Raw genomic sequence first — 15,706 nt, 5'->3', positions numbered from 1 at the left:
ATATACAGTGTTCTCTCTGCTTTGAACACTCCCCATAAAGGCAATAGAAAAACAGAGCTAATTTATTTCAAAAACCGCTTCACGTCTTTCCTCAGGTCGTGTGTGGTACTACAACTTGGCTCCATTCACTTCAATGGAACTGAGCTGCAGAACCACACCCATCCTGGAACAGATGGGGAGAGGTTTTTAAAAGAAATTAGAAATGTTATTCAATTTCTGGATAATTCTTTTAATTCTAGGGTGACTGCTTTAGTGTACCTTTCCATCATAAGATGCACACGCCAAAGCGGACTTCATGGGATATTCCCATCCGGACATATATGGCATACCCCCCAGGATAAGTCATGAATGTTCAACAGATGTGGGTTCCACCTCTGGAACCAACCCAATCATGAAATCAAGGGATACCTGATTTGTTTGTGTCCCAACGGAGAAGGTTGGAAAGCCAAAAATAGACAAAGTGGCTGTTTTATGCAGTTGATATGTGCAAACATTGTAATATAAGTTGTACACAATAGCTAGTTATGCTCTATATGCAACCTTAGGGCAGTTAGGTAAATTGTAAGATAGCCACCTTGGCTGTTTTCTGCTTCCCGGCCATAGGGGAGCCACAAGCAGGCTCTCAAGGTTAGGGTTCCAGGGGGGAACTTGCATTTGTCAGATAATCATGACATAACTTGTGAATATTCCATAAATGTCCAAAGACAGATACAATTGTGATAAACAGGGAATTCAGCAAAACATTATTTCTCGTAGGATGTTAGAAGTTTCTTTACCCAGAAAACACTATTCCCTATTATTGCCCTAAGTGAAGCAGGTGATCTCTACTTTGGGCATTAATATTTGTCACACTCCATATGGTACAGGTTGTGCAGTGCACCCATTTATACTGGAATGGATCTTTGGATGCTACATTCAGACAGGATAATAGATTACACTTTCTCACCTACTGGGCTGAACAAATGCATCTTCAAATCAGATTTCTTTTCTTCTATGTGAATGTCTTCTACTTTCTTGTCACTGGAATTGTTAAAAGTAATTTGCACAGAGACCATTTGAGCCCCAAAAATACATGGCTGTCGTGGGAAGTTGTAGTGAGCTGAAAGACCTTTGCCACTCATTCGATGGAGAAGTTCATGTGCCTTTGTAGGGAAAAAAGATGACATGCACACCTGGTAGTAAAAAAAAAAAAAAAAAAGAGATATAAACTTGTTTCAATTAAATGGCAAAAACAGGAGACAAAGCATAAAAAGTTATAACATCCTGCAATAGCAGCATTTGGGGTCCCACATTCACAGTAGTATTCCCCAACCTGTGTCACTCAAAGGCTCTCAGAGCATGATAGGAGTTTTAGTTTAGAAACAGCTGGAGAGATACATGTTGGGGAACACTACTCTCAAGGATGTCTCCCCTTTCTTTCTGATAGGCCATCAATATCAGGTTGGTGGGGGGTCTGACTCCCAGTACCCCTACCTATCAGCTAATGGAAGAGCACAGACAGTGTAAATGTGTAAATGTATGGCGCTTTGTCTGGTTACCAACAAAGAAGCTGAGGCAGTGGCCTGATCACCGCGACTCCTTAAATTAGCTGATTATAGGTGGTTTTAGGAGTCAAAACTCCCCTGATCTGATAGGGTCACCCAAACCTAAGAATAGGCAATCACAGTGACATGTTGAAAGTTTTGATCGGTTAGGGTCTAAGTTGTCAGACTCCCACCGATCAGGAGAATGAGCGGGACGAAGCACATGGGAACACACTTCACTCCCCAGCTTGCAGCCACCTCCATCAAGCTTCTCTAGGTGGCCACTTATAATGGGGCAGCAAGATGGAGATTGCTGTGAGCCGGAAAGTGCATTACACAACTGTATGCACTCCCCATTCGTTCTCCAGATGAAAACCCTAAATGATCAAAACTTTTGACTTGTCTCATTTCTTCACAAAGGCCTATGATGAGGCCAAATGTTTCACTTTATTTGGATGCACCGTGCGCTTTTTGTCTGATTTAACATATAAGTAGTTTTTTGCACTAATTTTTGATGCTGTCAGTGCTTCTTGTTTGAATATCTCTAACATGCCAATAGTTTAAAATTACAACTCTTGTGCTCCACTCATGACTGCCCACCATTGCATGGTAAACATCTCATAGGTATTAGTGTTATGCATTGCTACATGTGTGACTACCAGGGAAGTCGCAATTTGAAAGTCCCAGAGGTGTTTTTGTTATTCAAGCTGTGTTCACACATCCCACATTTTTTTTGCCTGCTAACATAATGGTCTTTCAGACAGTTTCTCAAACCCATGGTAAACCTGTGAAATTTTTGCTAAGATTTCAGAAACCACAGCAAAGAACCTCAAAATTATGGCAAACAAAACACAATGTAAAAACAGCCTCTCTCCCCACCAATAGTTTATCCCAAGTTAAACACCTAGACACAACCTGTAAGACTACTAAACTGATTTTAGTTTGAGAAGAACTAAGCCTTTCCATCCATGACTACAGGACTTCTGCATATTTGCCACAGCTTACCGTCACCATACAGCCTCTGGAAACCACTTAAAGGGATATTCTGGCGAAAAAGGATAGGGGATAAGATGTTTGATGGCAGTGGTCCTGCCGCTCGGTGCTGGATGACTGGCGACTACAGCCGCCATGCTCGCTCCATTCATGTCTATGGGAGGAGGCGTGATGGCTACATACCAGCCATCGTGCCCCCTCCCATAGACATGAATGGAGGGGGCGTGGCGTAACGTTCTGGCCACGGCCACTGCTGGCCCGGAGATCGTGGGAGTTCACCGGAGTACCCCTTTAAACACAAAAATGCTAAATAAAAAATAAAATCATGGCGCTTAAATACACCTAACATAGGTCAACATTTCAATCATTTTCTTCAAAAGAAAATCTGATCAATACAGGAGCACAGCAACATCTTAAGCCTTGAATTTCCTTGCTCATATTCAGCTGTTAGCTTATTACTAACTCTTCCTTAGAGCTCAGATAAGACTTGGGATTCCATGTGATCTATCAAATGTCAAACCTGCAAATGCCAATGCAGTGATCCGCCAATATTGCAGAAAAATAAAGTCATTCTCATCTTTGATAAGTTGTGGAAAGAGCCAATTCTGTAGCATTTCAAGTTATGTTTACCCTGTAAATGAGTATCTTATGAAGGATCGCAAGTTCTTGGCTGGCAAGACGTGTCCTTAGACACAAAACGTTCTCGATTTCCTCAAGTTTTCCTCTAAAGTGTGTGGTTGCGGTGTGCTCTTTCCCAACAAAAACAGCCTGTTTTCTCAATTTGTTGGTGATGAATGCTCTTTGGCCTTGGCGGATCAGTGTTAAAAGCCTGTTGAAATGCATGCTGCACCACTGTTACTGATTTATACAGATGGGTCGTCATCATGCAAATGACAGTGGTTAGGGGTTATTTGTGCGCTGTGAGAGGCATTTAGCGATAATAATTTAATACTCCAAACTCTGCCCTTTCAACTGTTAAGCGTTTCATTCATGGGTGGTTTGTGATTGCAGAGATACAGTGAGCCCTCAACTTACAATGGCCTTAGGCATAATAAATATTTGCAACATACAATGGTCCAGAAAGACCATTGTAACATGAAACCAGACTCACCATACAATGCTACGGACAGTCCAGATCTGTGAAACGTGTCAATGGCTGTAAGAGCTGACCAGTCACAATGAGCATTTCCCTGGTATAACACCTGTATTACTGAAGTGCATGCACTAACTGGCTGTCTGGTAGCGCCCCCTACAGTACAGGGAGGTACTACATGTCCTGTACTACTCTCTACCTATCCCACTGTTAGCTGTTTCTTGGGACACTGGCAAGGGCTGCTCCATTTTACTTTTTTTAGGACACAGTGTGTACCGTACAGGACACTGAAGAAGCTCCTGTCCCCTACATAGGCAGTGATTTACAGCTTCCAGTAGCTTTTTTTCACATTTATACGTAAGGACTTGCTTTATCTGTATAAGTTATCTACTAGTTTTTCATTAACCCTTACTTTTCCTATTTTTAGATAACATTTTGGGGGTTTAGAAGAAATTACCAGGTTTTCATAAAGTTTTGGTCTCAACATACAATGGTAATCCTAGAACTAATTAATATTGTAACTTGAAGGACCATTGTATAGTAGTTTAAAATTAGGTCTTTCTTTTTTAAACAAACCCTCAGTATAAAGAGTGTGTTCATTACAAGTAGAACGTCCATGACCACAAATGCAACATATATAACACATGAGAGGTTCACATATAAAATTTAGCATCCACAGACAGAAGGCAAAAATTGTTAAAGTGATTAAACTCCACCATTTTGCCTCTATTAGAAAAATGCTGGAGAAAAGAAGCTTCAATGCCATCACAAAAAGACTAGCGCGGAACTTATGCAGAATATTTGTAAATGATAAGTCACACCTTTGGATGGTTTGCGAAAATAACCAATCAATTCTGCAGACACAACGCTATTTCTAAAGGAAATCTATGTGATTCCTGATGCCTGCAGATACACAGCAGCAAAGCACACATATTTTATCAGTTTATTACGGTAAGCAAATAAGCGTGGAATGAGAGGGCACATAACTGTCTACTTAGCGCTTACTGAAACATTTATAAGAGCTGTTATCTCCCTAATAACAGACAGACAGCATGCAATTTTAAAGAGGAGAAAAGCTTCATATTTTTTAACACTTCACTAAAAAGTAACTGAAGAGTGTAAAATGAAAAATACTCTGCGCAGTTAGCTGGTAATGGACCATATTATCAACCAGAGTTAGATTTATAGGATACAAACTAGTCGCTAATAGTTATTTTATGACATAGCATGTCTGCTTTTTTAAGGTTATTAAGATTAAAAATCGTGAAACTTTCTAGAACGGAAAGAAATGAATTATCATTTGTAAAAGAGAAAATAAAATAAAAAATGCAAAATGGTCGTGTCAGGTGAAAGCCGGAGAACAAAAAAACAAGAGCTTTGCTGCATATAAATCTTAGCACGAGCCCACATATATCAGTAGGTATCTTGCACTAACAGGACCTGAAAGGTGCTGTATTACCAAAAATTCTACATTATTGCATTGTCATAGAAGAGTAAAAGAAATCACTTGAGTTGGTAAAGAACCTTCTTAAAGAAAGCCTAAAGGAAGTGTTAAACTCAACAGATGATATTGTATATAACCAGAAGAACAATCAGTTTTGGTTAATTTCTGGATTAAGGGTAGGCTCACAGGTAACTAATCCGCTGCGGGTTACCTGCAACCGAAATTCCCACTAAAGTTAAAGGGGTTCTCCACCATAAGGTGATTTTAGTACGTACCTGGCAGACAGTAATGGACATGCTTAGGAAGGATCTGCACTTGTCTTGGGGCTAAATGGCTATGTTGTGAGATTACCATAATACTGTGGCTGGCTTTTTGTGAACTTGAATTTCCTGTTTGAAATTTCTTTTTTTGACTACAAATCCCATAATTCCATTTTCCTCCCTCCCACTCATCAGCCACCCCACCCATTGAAACAAAAGACTTGTGGTTTTCAATCAGGGTGCCTACAGCTTTTGCAGATTGATCCCTCTCCCACCAAGCGATCACTCCACCCATTGAAGTAGACAGGCTCCCTGTCGTCAGCTGACTAGTGAGTCAGATCTCTGCTGCATTGCAAGCTGGGAAAAATCTGAGACAGCCCTTGTAGAATAGTCAAATAAAAAAATTCCTGGAATACCCCTTTAACCCCTTAAGGACCCGGGGTTTTTCCGTTTTTGCACTTTCATTTTTTCCTCCTTTTAAAATTTTGCACCTAAAAATCCATATGATGGCTTATTTTTTGCACCACTAATTCTACTTTGTAATGACATCAGTAATTTTACCCAAAAATTTACGACGAAACAGAAATATAATCATTGCTCGACAAAATTGAAGAAAAAACACAATTTTGACATTGGGGGCTTCTGTTTCTACGCAGTAAATTTTTTGGTAAAAATTACAACTTCTCTTTATTCTTTAGGTCCATACGATTAAAATGATATCCTACTTATACAGGTTTGATTAAGTTCAAAATTGTCATCTTCTGACCCCTATAACTTTTTTATTTTACTGCACCATGATCTGAAGTTTTTAGCGGTACCATTTTTGTATTGATTGAACGTATGATCATAAGTGATATCGTGATATAAAAAGTGACGAAAAATATGCTATTTTCCAAAATGGTTGCCCGGGCTTGCTGGGAGTTGTAGTTTTGAAACATCTGGAGGTCCGCAGGTTGAAGACCACTGAGGGCAGAGAGTTCACGCGAGTATAAGCCGAGGGGGGTGTTTTCAGCATGAAAAATCGTGCTGAAAAACTCGGCTTATACTCGAGTATATACGGTACTCAATGAATGAATGAAGCCTCATGAGCATTCAATATCCTTCATTGCAGGATCACTATATGTACAGGTTTATGGATCTGTAGTCTTCCCCTTAAAGCTCCTTCTCTTTCCTTTGGCAAAAAAAATATATAAAAAAATGATATATATATATATATAAAATATTACCAAGTACCTTATCCATAACCTTGGCTAAACTGAACTCTATCCTTTGAGGAGGTGACAAAAGAACTAGAAAACTGATTGAAGGGGACCATTATGTATAAACTTAAAAAAAAAAAAAAAAAGTGATTGATGAAACTCTCAGTCACCTTCACTGTGAGCGGCTGCACCTGTATCCTTTATGTCAAATGACCTGAAAATCCTGCTGACAGCCTAACATTCACCACAAGGATACACTGCTCACAACTCTTCCTTAACATTATTTTAATTGATAGCAAATTGTAGGCCGGGCGCTGCAATGTGTGATCAGATTCTGGTATTTAAGAAAGGAAAAGAAAAAAAAATACCAACACTGTATAAGAAGACAGGCACATGCAGTAGAGTAATATTCAGATCAGAGACTTGTTCAGATACAGCGAATTTGTGTAGAATCCACCTATATGTGCCTATGCATTAATAATTAATATATAGTTCAGCATCTGCCAAGATGGCGATGTGAATGGAAAAAGTGAACTTATTAGGAGAGGTGTATTAAGGTTTTTATCTAACACTCCACACAATTTCAGTATGCAGGGCACATGCCTCTTATTAAATCCAGTGGCTCCGTGTTTGTCTGCTGCACCCAGGGTAGAAATCTAAGCCAGTTCTGAGCTGTCCCAAAGTCGCATGCAAGGAGTATTAAAATAAACCATAAAAACACTAATAAAAGTTCACAATTCATTTTTTTAAATATATAAAAAACAAAACAAAAACAAACTAAAAACAGGAGAAAAGGTGCTGTTTAGTGCTTTTATCCTTACACAGGGATATGAGAACACTTTAGGTATGAGGTGCTTACATTATTATATTGCGCTACAGGTGCAACATTGTTTATCGCATGTAGATAGACCACAAATCTGTCAGAGCTGGGAGCAGCTTGCATCCTATACCGGTTCTGCAATGGAACAATTAGAAATGGCAGAAGGGAAGGTTGGAAATTCAGAAGAACTCCTCAAAATTTGGTTTAGCAGTGTAACACTCACCAGCAAGCAGGTGCATTGGACCTGATGAAGAAAGGAGTATACCACTAGAAACACGTTCTAAACAAACTGTTTTGTTATTTTAACATTATTGTCCGTACATGATTATTCTGCTCACCATTAAGCTACACTGCAAAACTCCATTTTGTGGAGTGCCCAATCTTGCCTTCTATCTACACTTATTTTTTGGAAACAAGGATTTCATGTCAATTCTTGATGCAATTTTTTATTATAAAATTTGCACCAAAAATCATTACAACCACTTTTTTTTAAAATGAAATAATTTTTTTCTGTATTTAATCTAGATGCGGGTTTTCTTACCAAAATTATTTCAGATATTACACTTTAAAAAGAAAAACCTCTGGGTAAACATAATCTACGACAACCAATTAATAAAGTCTAGGAAAGCTGGGTGACCATGCAAAAAAATGTTTAACTATTTGGAGAAGAATTTAAAGGGGTACTCCGCTGCTCAGCGTTTGGAAAAAAACTGTTCCGAACGCTGGAATCGGGAGCTCGTGATGTCATAGCCCCACCCCTTCATGATATCATGCCCTGCCCCCTCAATGCAAGTCTATGGGAGGGGGCGTGGACAGCCCCCATTGACTTGCATTGAGGGGACGGAGCTTTGATGTCACAAGCTGCGGGCGCCGGCTCCAGCGTTTGGAACAGTTTGTTCCAAACGCTGAGCAGCGGAGTACCCCTTTAAGGGCTTACTGGTAAATGTATGGAGTCAACGTGATGTCTCCATAACACACTGATAAGCCATCTATTTTATGTATGTATATAAAATTTTCATTCACAGATGAAAAACTCTAAAATGAACACAGTTTAACAAAAAAATTCCATAGCACGAATAAGATCACATATCCTCCCCCCGCCATCCACTTCTGGAGGAAAGAGAATATCATCTCTGTCACTTGTCTACTAAACCCAAAGTGATTTCTTCAAATCAAATCCGTAAAAAGCAGCTGACAATAGACTTGACAGCTACGTGGTATGGTGACCTTCAGTGGGGTGACCTCTCGCTCTGATTTCTTAATCCATCTGCTCATGTGCACATCACACAGATTATTATTCTGTCCCCACAAGGCAGGAAAAACCCTTGAAATAAACATTTCACCATCTTGCAGTGACACACTTGAGAGGCGAGAGAGGGAGAGACTGAAAGAAATTTCTCAGCACACGCCATCGACTGCTCTTGTGGGGGACACGTGGAATCACTTCCTCTGGGCATTTATTACCTGTTAAAAAACAATCTTTTGGTGAGTGGCAGTTCAGGGTTTTTGAGAGCAGGCTGCAATATTTCTTCGGGTCTGCTGAGTCATAATTAAAGTTGAACCGAGTGGAATTGGAGAGGGAAGGTCAGCGAGGTGCCGTATGAGAGATGAGGCCGGGCTGATCGGGACCAAATGAACAAATTATGATGGGCCCCACTCAATGTGATGAGGTCAAATGCTTGTTTCTACCCACTGACAGTTCAATTTCCCTGAAATGTCTCTCGATTCTCTATGAACTAATTATGAATGAAAAGTTATCAACTGCCCGCACCAAAAGCGGCCTAAATGCTATTTCTTGGTGCTCCTAATGTCAAAATATTGTCTGGAGCAGCGTCGTGCCAGAACATCCATGCACGATGTGAAGCATCATTTAAATATCCATAAATCCCAGTCTCGTGTGTACCTGGCGTCGCCTGATCCAAAACATAAATGGCTTCTTGTGGACTGATTTGTGCTAAACTGTTTCCATGACAACTACAATAGTTCTAACAATAGGTGGGAAAAAGGAATCCTAAACAGAACCCCGCATCTCTGTGGCCGGCGATCATACAGTATAGGAGGAGGTATCATTGCTCATGGATTTTATGTTTACTTGCAGTTGTGAATGCTATGTTAATATAATTTTGGACAATTATTTTATATGGAAAGATGGATGTAATTTTATGTACTGATCAACTTCTGCAAACTCAGAGTGAGAATGCAGTACAGAATCAACACCAATGGGAAAAAACAATACCCAGCAAGCACTGCATAATATCAAGCTAAGATTGACATCAAATACCCAAAATGCATCCCACCCTGAAGGACCACATTATGAAGAAAACTTTACCCTTAGGAACCAAAGGGAGTGTTCCCAATTCGAAAATGTATATCCCCTATCCAAATGAATAGAGGGGAACATGTGTGTATGGTCAGCGCTCTATACATTTTTTTATGGGGCTAAGTTAGTTTGGAAGCCCCATAGATAATCAATGTAGCATTGGCCATGCAGGCCACAGCGAGTTACCCGCTGCAGGAAATCCGTTGTGAGTTACACTACCATTCATTTTAACTGGTCCACCACTGCAAATCTGCTACTATTGTGGACTTTTGACAGACCCACTGCAGTGAATGGTAATGTACCTCACAGCGGATATACTTTGTCAACGTACCGTGCAGAAGTTGTATTCAGTCAATTCGTTTACATTGAACTCTGCAGCACAAAATCTGCAGCTTCAAATCCTGCACATCAAATACAGTGGGGCAAAATATTTAGTCAGCCACCAAGTTCTGTGCAAGTTCTCCCAATTAAAAAGATGAGAGAGGCCTGTAATTTTCATCATAGGTATACCTCAACTATGAGAGACAATGAGAAAAAAAAAATCCATGAAATCCCATTGTCTGATTTTTAAAGAATTTATTTGCATATTATGGTGGAAAATAAATAGTTGGTCAATAACAAAAGTTCATCTCAATATATACACATATATACCCTTTGTTGGCAATGACAGAGGTCAAACGTTTTCTTTAAGTCTTCACAAGGTTTTCACACACTGTTGCTGTTATTTTGGCCCATTCCTCCATGCAGATCTCCTCTAGAGCAGTGATGTTTTGGGGATGTCGCTGGGCAACACAGACTTTCAACTCCCTCCAAAGGTTTTCTATGGGGTTGAGATCTGGAGACTGACAAGGCCACTCCAGGACCTTGAAATGCTTCTTACGAACCCACTCCTTCGTAAGAAGCATTTCCTTGCCCGGGTGGTGTGTTTGAGATCATTGTCATGCTGAAAGACACAGCCACGTTTCATCTTCAATGCCCTTGCTGATGGAAGGAGGTTTTCACTCAAAATCTCATGATACATGGCCCCATTCATTCTTTCCTTTACATGGATCAGTCGTTCTGGTCCATTGACAGAAAAACAGCCCCAAAGCATGATGTTTCCACCCCCATGCTTCACAGTATGTATGGTGTTCTTTGGATGCAACTCAGCATTCTTTCTCCTCCAAACACAACGAGTTGAGTTTTAACCAAAAAGTTCTACTTTGGTTTCATCTGACCATATGACATTCTCCCAATACTCTTCTGGATCATCCAAATGCTCTCTAACAAACTTCAGACAGGCCCGGGGATGTACTGGCTTAAACAGGGGGACACATCTGGGACTGCATGATTTGAGTCCATGGCAGCGTAGTTTGTTACTGATGGTAGCCTTTGTTTCTTTGGTCCCAGCTCTCTGCAGGTCATTCACTAGGTCCCCCTGTGTGGTTCTGGGTTTTTTGCTCATCGTTCTTGTGATCATTTTGACACCACAGGGTGAGATCTTGCGTTGAGCCCCAGATTGAGGGGGATTATCAGTGGTCTTGTATGTCTTCCATTTTCTAATAATTGCTCCCACAGTTAATTTCTTCACACCAACCTGTTTGCCTATAGCAGATTCGGCCTTCCCAGCCTGGTGCAGGCACTGCTAGACACGGGTTACAATATGCAATGTGCTGTATGTTAGGAAACTGTATCTTGCTTCTAGGTGGTGCTTAGACGTCATGCAGCAGAAACATTAACGTAATATAAAGATAAATTAAAACGTCAGCCACTCACCAATTCTTCTTTATCTTCTTTTTATTGCAATAAAATACTCACTGTATACAACAGTGGACATACACGGGAGGGGTTGGAGGAGGGAGGGAGGGCACAGGTGGACGACAGCAGCCGTTGTTTCGCACTAGTTCAGTGCTTCATCAGGCCTCAAACATAATGGACTTCTCTAAAGTTATATACAGATGTGTGATTCCTAGAACCTATCCCGCAACACCACATGATCTAAAAAGGTAACAGGTATTTAAACACGTGGAGCTAAGTATGAATTAATGACTAACACCATTACTATTAAAAGCATACTGCCATGTCAATTTTTATCATTCAGTCCTAATGGTCCTGTGGCTTGTGTGTTAATAATCCAATGTTATCTCTTTGTAATAAATGTATGTCTTTGTTCACATGGGATAAAAGGCAAGGGATCTCCCTTACCAGAACGGAAAGAATAAAAATGCTCCCTTATGCGAATGCATAACTGCCTTATAGTTTTCCCGTCACACCTGAGACAGCTGGAGCAGGATCTTATGAGGAGTGGAGCCAAGATACCTGCAGTCTGGAGAAGACATCTTCACACCTGAGACATCTGGAGCAGGATCTTATGAGGAGTGGGCCAAGATACCTGCAGTCTGGAGAAGTCACCTTCACACCTGAGACAGCTGGAGCAGGATCTTATGAGGAGTGGACCAAGATACCTACAGTCTGGAGAAGACACCTTCACACCTGAGACATCTGGAGCAGTATCTTATAAGGAGTGGGCCGAGATACCTGCAGTCTGGAGAAGACATCTTCACACCTGAGACAGCTGGAGCAGTATCTTATAAGGAGTGGACCAAGATACCTGCAGTCTGGAGAAGACACCTTCACACCTGAGACAGCTGGAGCAGGATCTTATAAGGAGTGGGCCGAGATACCTGCAGTCTGGAGAAGACGCCTTCACACCTGAGACAGCTGGAGCAGGATCTTATGAGGAGTGGAGCCAAGATACCTTGAGATAAGTGCTCAATGAGACAAGTCTCATTGAAAGTTACAGAAATCAGTAACTGCCTCAAAAGGTTGTGCAACAAAATCTTATGTTCAGTGAGACGTCATTTTTGTCCAGGACAGTTTTATTATTTCAATTTAAAAATGATTCTATTGAACCATAATTCAGAAGCAAGGTCTTATTTTAATCACCTTGGTATCACGGCACGGGCTGCATTAGAGAATGTGAGCATGTACTGAGCCTTACCAGAGAGAGGAAGAATAGGTAACAAACGTGTCTTAAGGACATTAAGGAGCTCAACTCCAGAGGAGGCCTCACAAACTGCAGACTGGAAGTGCATGTCTCCACAAAATGCTTCAACTAAAGATACTCCATATACCTGGCGGCGAGTGGAGATGCTCAGGAACTAATTACATGGTTGAAGCAAGGACTCATTGAGAAACCTGCAGATAAGAAGTGAGATTCATACCAGGTGGAAAGTAGGGGTTACCCAGTATGGGAACAAGAGGGCCATTAGAAAGAACAAAGGATGTTTTTAAACATGGGGACAGAAGTTTGCAACCATATTCCACATCACCAAGAACAGGGTCAGTAATATCAATTGAGACAAAGCATGAGAGGGTAGCCAAGAACTAGACAATTTTCAAATTTGATCCAGAGTTTCTTGTTTTATGGTATTTTTGAGGATTGCAAATTTGTTTTTAAAAAAGGCAGCATGCTCTGGATATGGCCTTTTTCCTCAAAGGCTTTATATATAGGACTTCAAAAAAAAAAAAAAAAAAAAGGTACTACACCCAAAAACTTTCAAAAAATGCTGAAAAGTGACATCAATTAATCAAGAACAACTTGAAGATGAATGAAGAAAAACCCTAAAGGTTTTAAATAATATACATAATCTCCAAAGATAACTCATCCTGCCTATTTGACCCCCTAGATGTTGCAGTTTCCCGATTGGACCCTTTGTGACTCGCCCATGGAGTGCCAAGTGGTAAGTAAGCCAATTGGGGGCTCATATATATATATATATATATATATATATATATATATATATATATATATATATATATATATATATATATATCCCACAAATATTAAACATTTAAATTAATTTAAAACCATTTTAATTTAATGATATACAATAATAAAAATACCAATGACGGTAAAAAGTCCAAACTATTAAAATATTGTCTAATTTATCCTGCATTGCCAAGGCTGTAATAAAAAACAGTATTCATTAAAATTAAAACAGTCAATGAATTACCGTAAAGGGGTACTCCGTGGGAAAACCTTTTTTTTTTTTTTTTTTTTTTTAAAGAACTGGTGCCAGAAAGTTAAACAGATTTGTAAATTATTTCTATAAAAAAAAAAATCTTTATCCTTCCAGTACCTATTAACAGCTGTATGCTACAGAGGAAATACTTTGCTTTTTGAATTTCTTTTTTGTCTTGTCCACAGTGCTGTCTGCTGACACCTCTGTCCGTGTCAGGAACTGTCCAGAGTAGCATAGGTTTGCTATGAGGATTTTCTCCTGCTCTGGACAGTTCCTGATACGGGCATTAGGTTTCAGCACAGAGGGACAACACAAAAAAGAAATTCAAAAAGAAATAGGTACTGGAAGGATAAAGATTTTTTAATAGAAGTAATTTACAAATCTGTTTAACTTTCTGGCACCAGTTCTTTTAAAAAAAAAAATAAAGTTTTCCACCGAAGTACCCCTTTAAATTTTCATATTTCAGTAAGAAGGTAAAGCGGAAAAATGACTACTTTGACATGGATATAGTCCTTTACAAATAATAAACATTATAAATTCCACATGCCTACAGAACTACATGTAAAGATGTACTACTGCAGACTATAGTGGTTTTCTGCTGATATCTATACAGGTCTGCAACTGGACACGCTGGCTTCCAGAGTTTGCGGTAGTGCCCATTCCAGGTCATACTGACACAGATGGCATCCTTTGAGACTGTAACATCAAGCAATCATATATATTAAAGGGGTTTTCCCAAGATATAAACTTATCATATAGGATTGTTGATAATTATCTAACAGTCAAACTGCTTACAGGACCAGGGGTCCTTTGTCCCCCAAGTAAATGAAGCAGTAGTGCGGATGTTTGGCTGCTGCTTCATTCACTTTCTATCTTCCACAGTCCCATAGCGAGTAATTGGAGGAGGGACTGAGCATCCGCACTCCTTTAACAGAGCTGCAATACCAAGAAAAGCCTATAGAAATGAGTGGGGCAGTTTTTAAAAGAAAGTAGTTCTTACAATCTAATACAAAATCTTGTATAACAAAGAAATAAAATGTCTGCTGTTCACTTTCCAGTCTGTTAATGATTACACTGAAGAAATACATTCTAGCTTCTGAGTTAGAACCTACATTTGCTCCCTAAAGTTCCTTCTATTTATAAACACTAAAGCTGCAGCCATTGGCTGTGTAACAAAATGATATAATATGCAGTGTCACAAAAAGCTACGTATAATACAAGAGTCATGGGGCTGTGGGACAAGGAAGGAATGTGCCCCCTGGGTTGTGATTGGAGAGCACTGGTAGCGGGAGGGCCCCACAATTAGCCATGGCATGCGGCGGCTCATTATTATTAGCTCCTCTTCCCTTTGTCACATTCACACTGTAATTGTATTGTTCTAAAGTTGTTTCTTAATGGCAGCTGCTCGCCCATCATTTGTATTTTCCTCGTTAATCCTGACGCGCTGAATTAACCTTTAATTACCATTGTTAAAATTGAAATGAGCCTTGTGTCTGGCTTGGGTTAGCTTCCTTCAGTGAGCGATCGCGCTGGAAAAGAAGAGGGGTCAATGAATATGTCCCACGTCATGTCTGATCGCTGCTAAGGATGTGAGGAGGGAGATCTTACCTCGCTAAACTATGAGCAACATATTTTGGTCCTAACACTTATTGACAGTGCTATAACTGGACATGTAATTAGCCTGCGGTTCACTCGCTTCCTGAGGACACCTAAACCTGGCCACATAGACGGATTATATCATTATCATATCAATCGTGTCCTTAGAATACAGGGCTAGGATGTGGCATTATTAAAAATCTCAAGGTTAAGCAGGAGGAGCAAGGAGAGCAAGGTAACTTTTATGTGCTCTACATTTAACTATGGCTTCTACATTATGAACAACAAAAGTGATGGACAAAGCCAAATGTATTAAGAAACATGCATGCAGTAAAGTGTGGATAGAATACATGACAAAAGGCATGATACAGGTCATGTCACCCACAATAAGTTACATCTGTTACAACTTAAAGCGTCAAAGCCATTTAAAGGAGTAGTCCAGTCCTGAAAAACG

At 39.9% G+C, this 15,706-nt stretch overlaps 1 protein-coding gene across 4 annotated transcripts in view; it reads right to left on the bottom strand.

The window, feature by feature from the left end:
• AP3B1 (adaptor related protein complex 3 subunit beta 1) overlaps positions 1–15,706 on the bottom strand; it is a 228,561-nt gene that overhangs the window by 51,114 nt on the left and 161,741 nt on the right. For all 4 annotated transcript variants that reach the window (XM_056541614.1, XM_056541621.1, XM_056541629.1 and 1 more), the window contains exon 23: positions 947–1,172. In XM_056541614.1, the coding sequence (XP_056397589.1) occupies positions 947–1,172 (226 nt within the window). The remainder of the gene's footprint in view (positions 1–946; positions 1,173–15,706) is intronic.

This window comes from Hyla sarda, chromosome 1 (genome assembly GCF_029499605.1).
Source record: "Hyla sarda isolate aHylSar1 chromosome 1, aHylSar1.hap1, whole genome shotgun sequence".
NCBI lineage: Eukaryota > Metazoa > Chordata > Amphibia > Anura > Hylidae > Hyla > Hyla sarda.
Note: the sequence above shows the minus strand (reverse complement) of the source record. Positions and strands in the feature narration are given on the sequence as shown.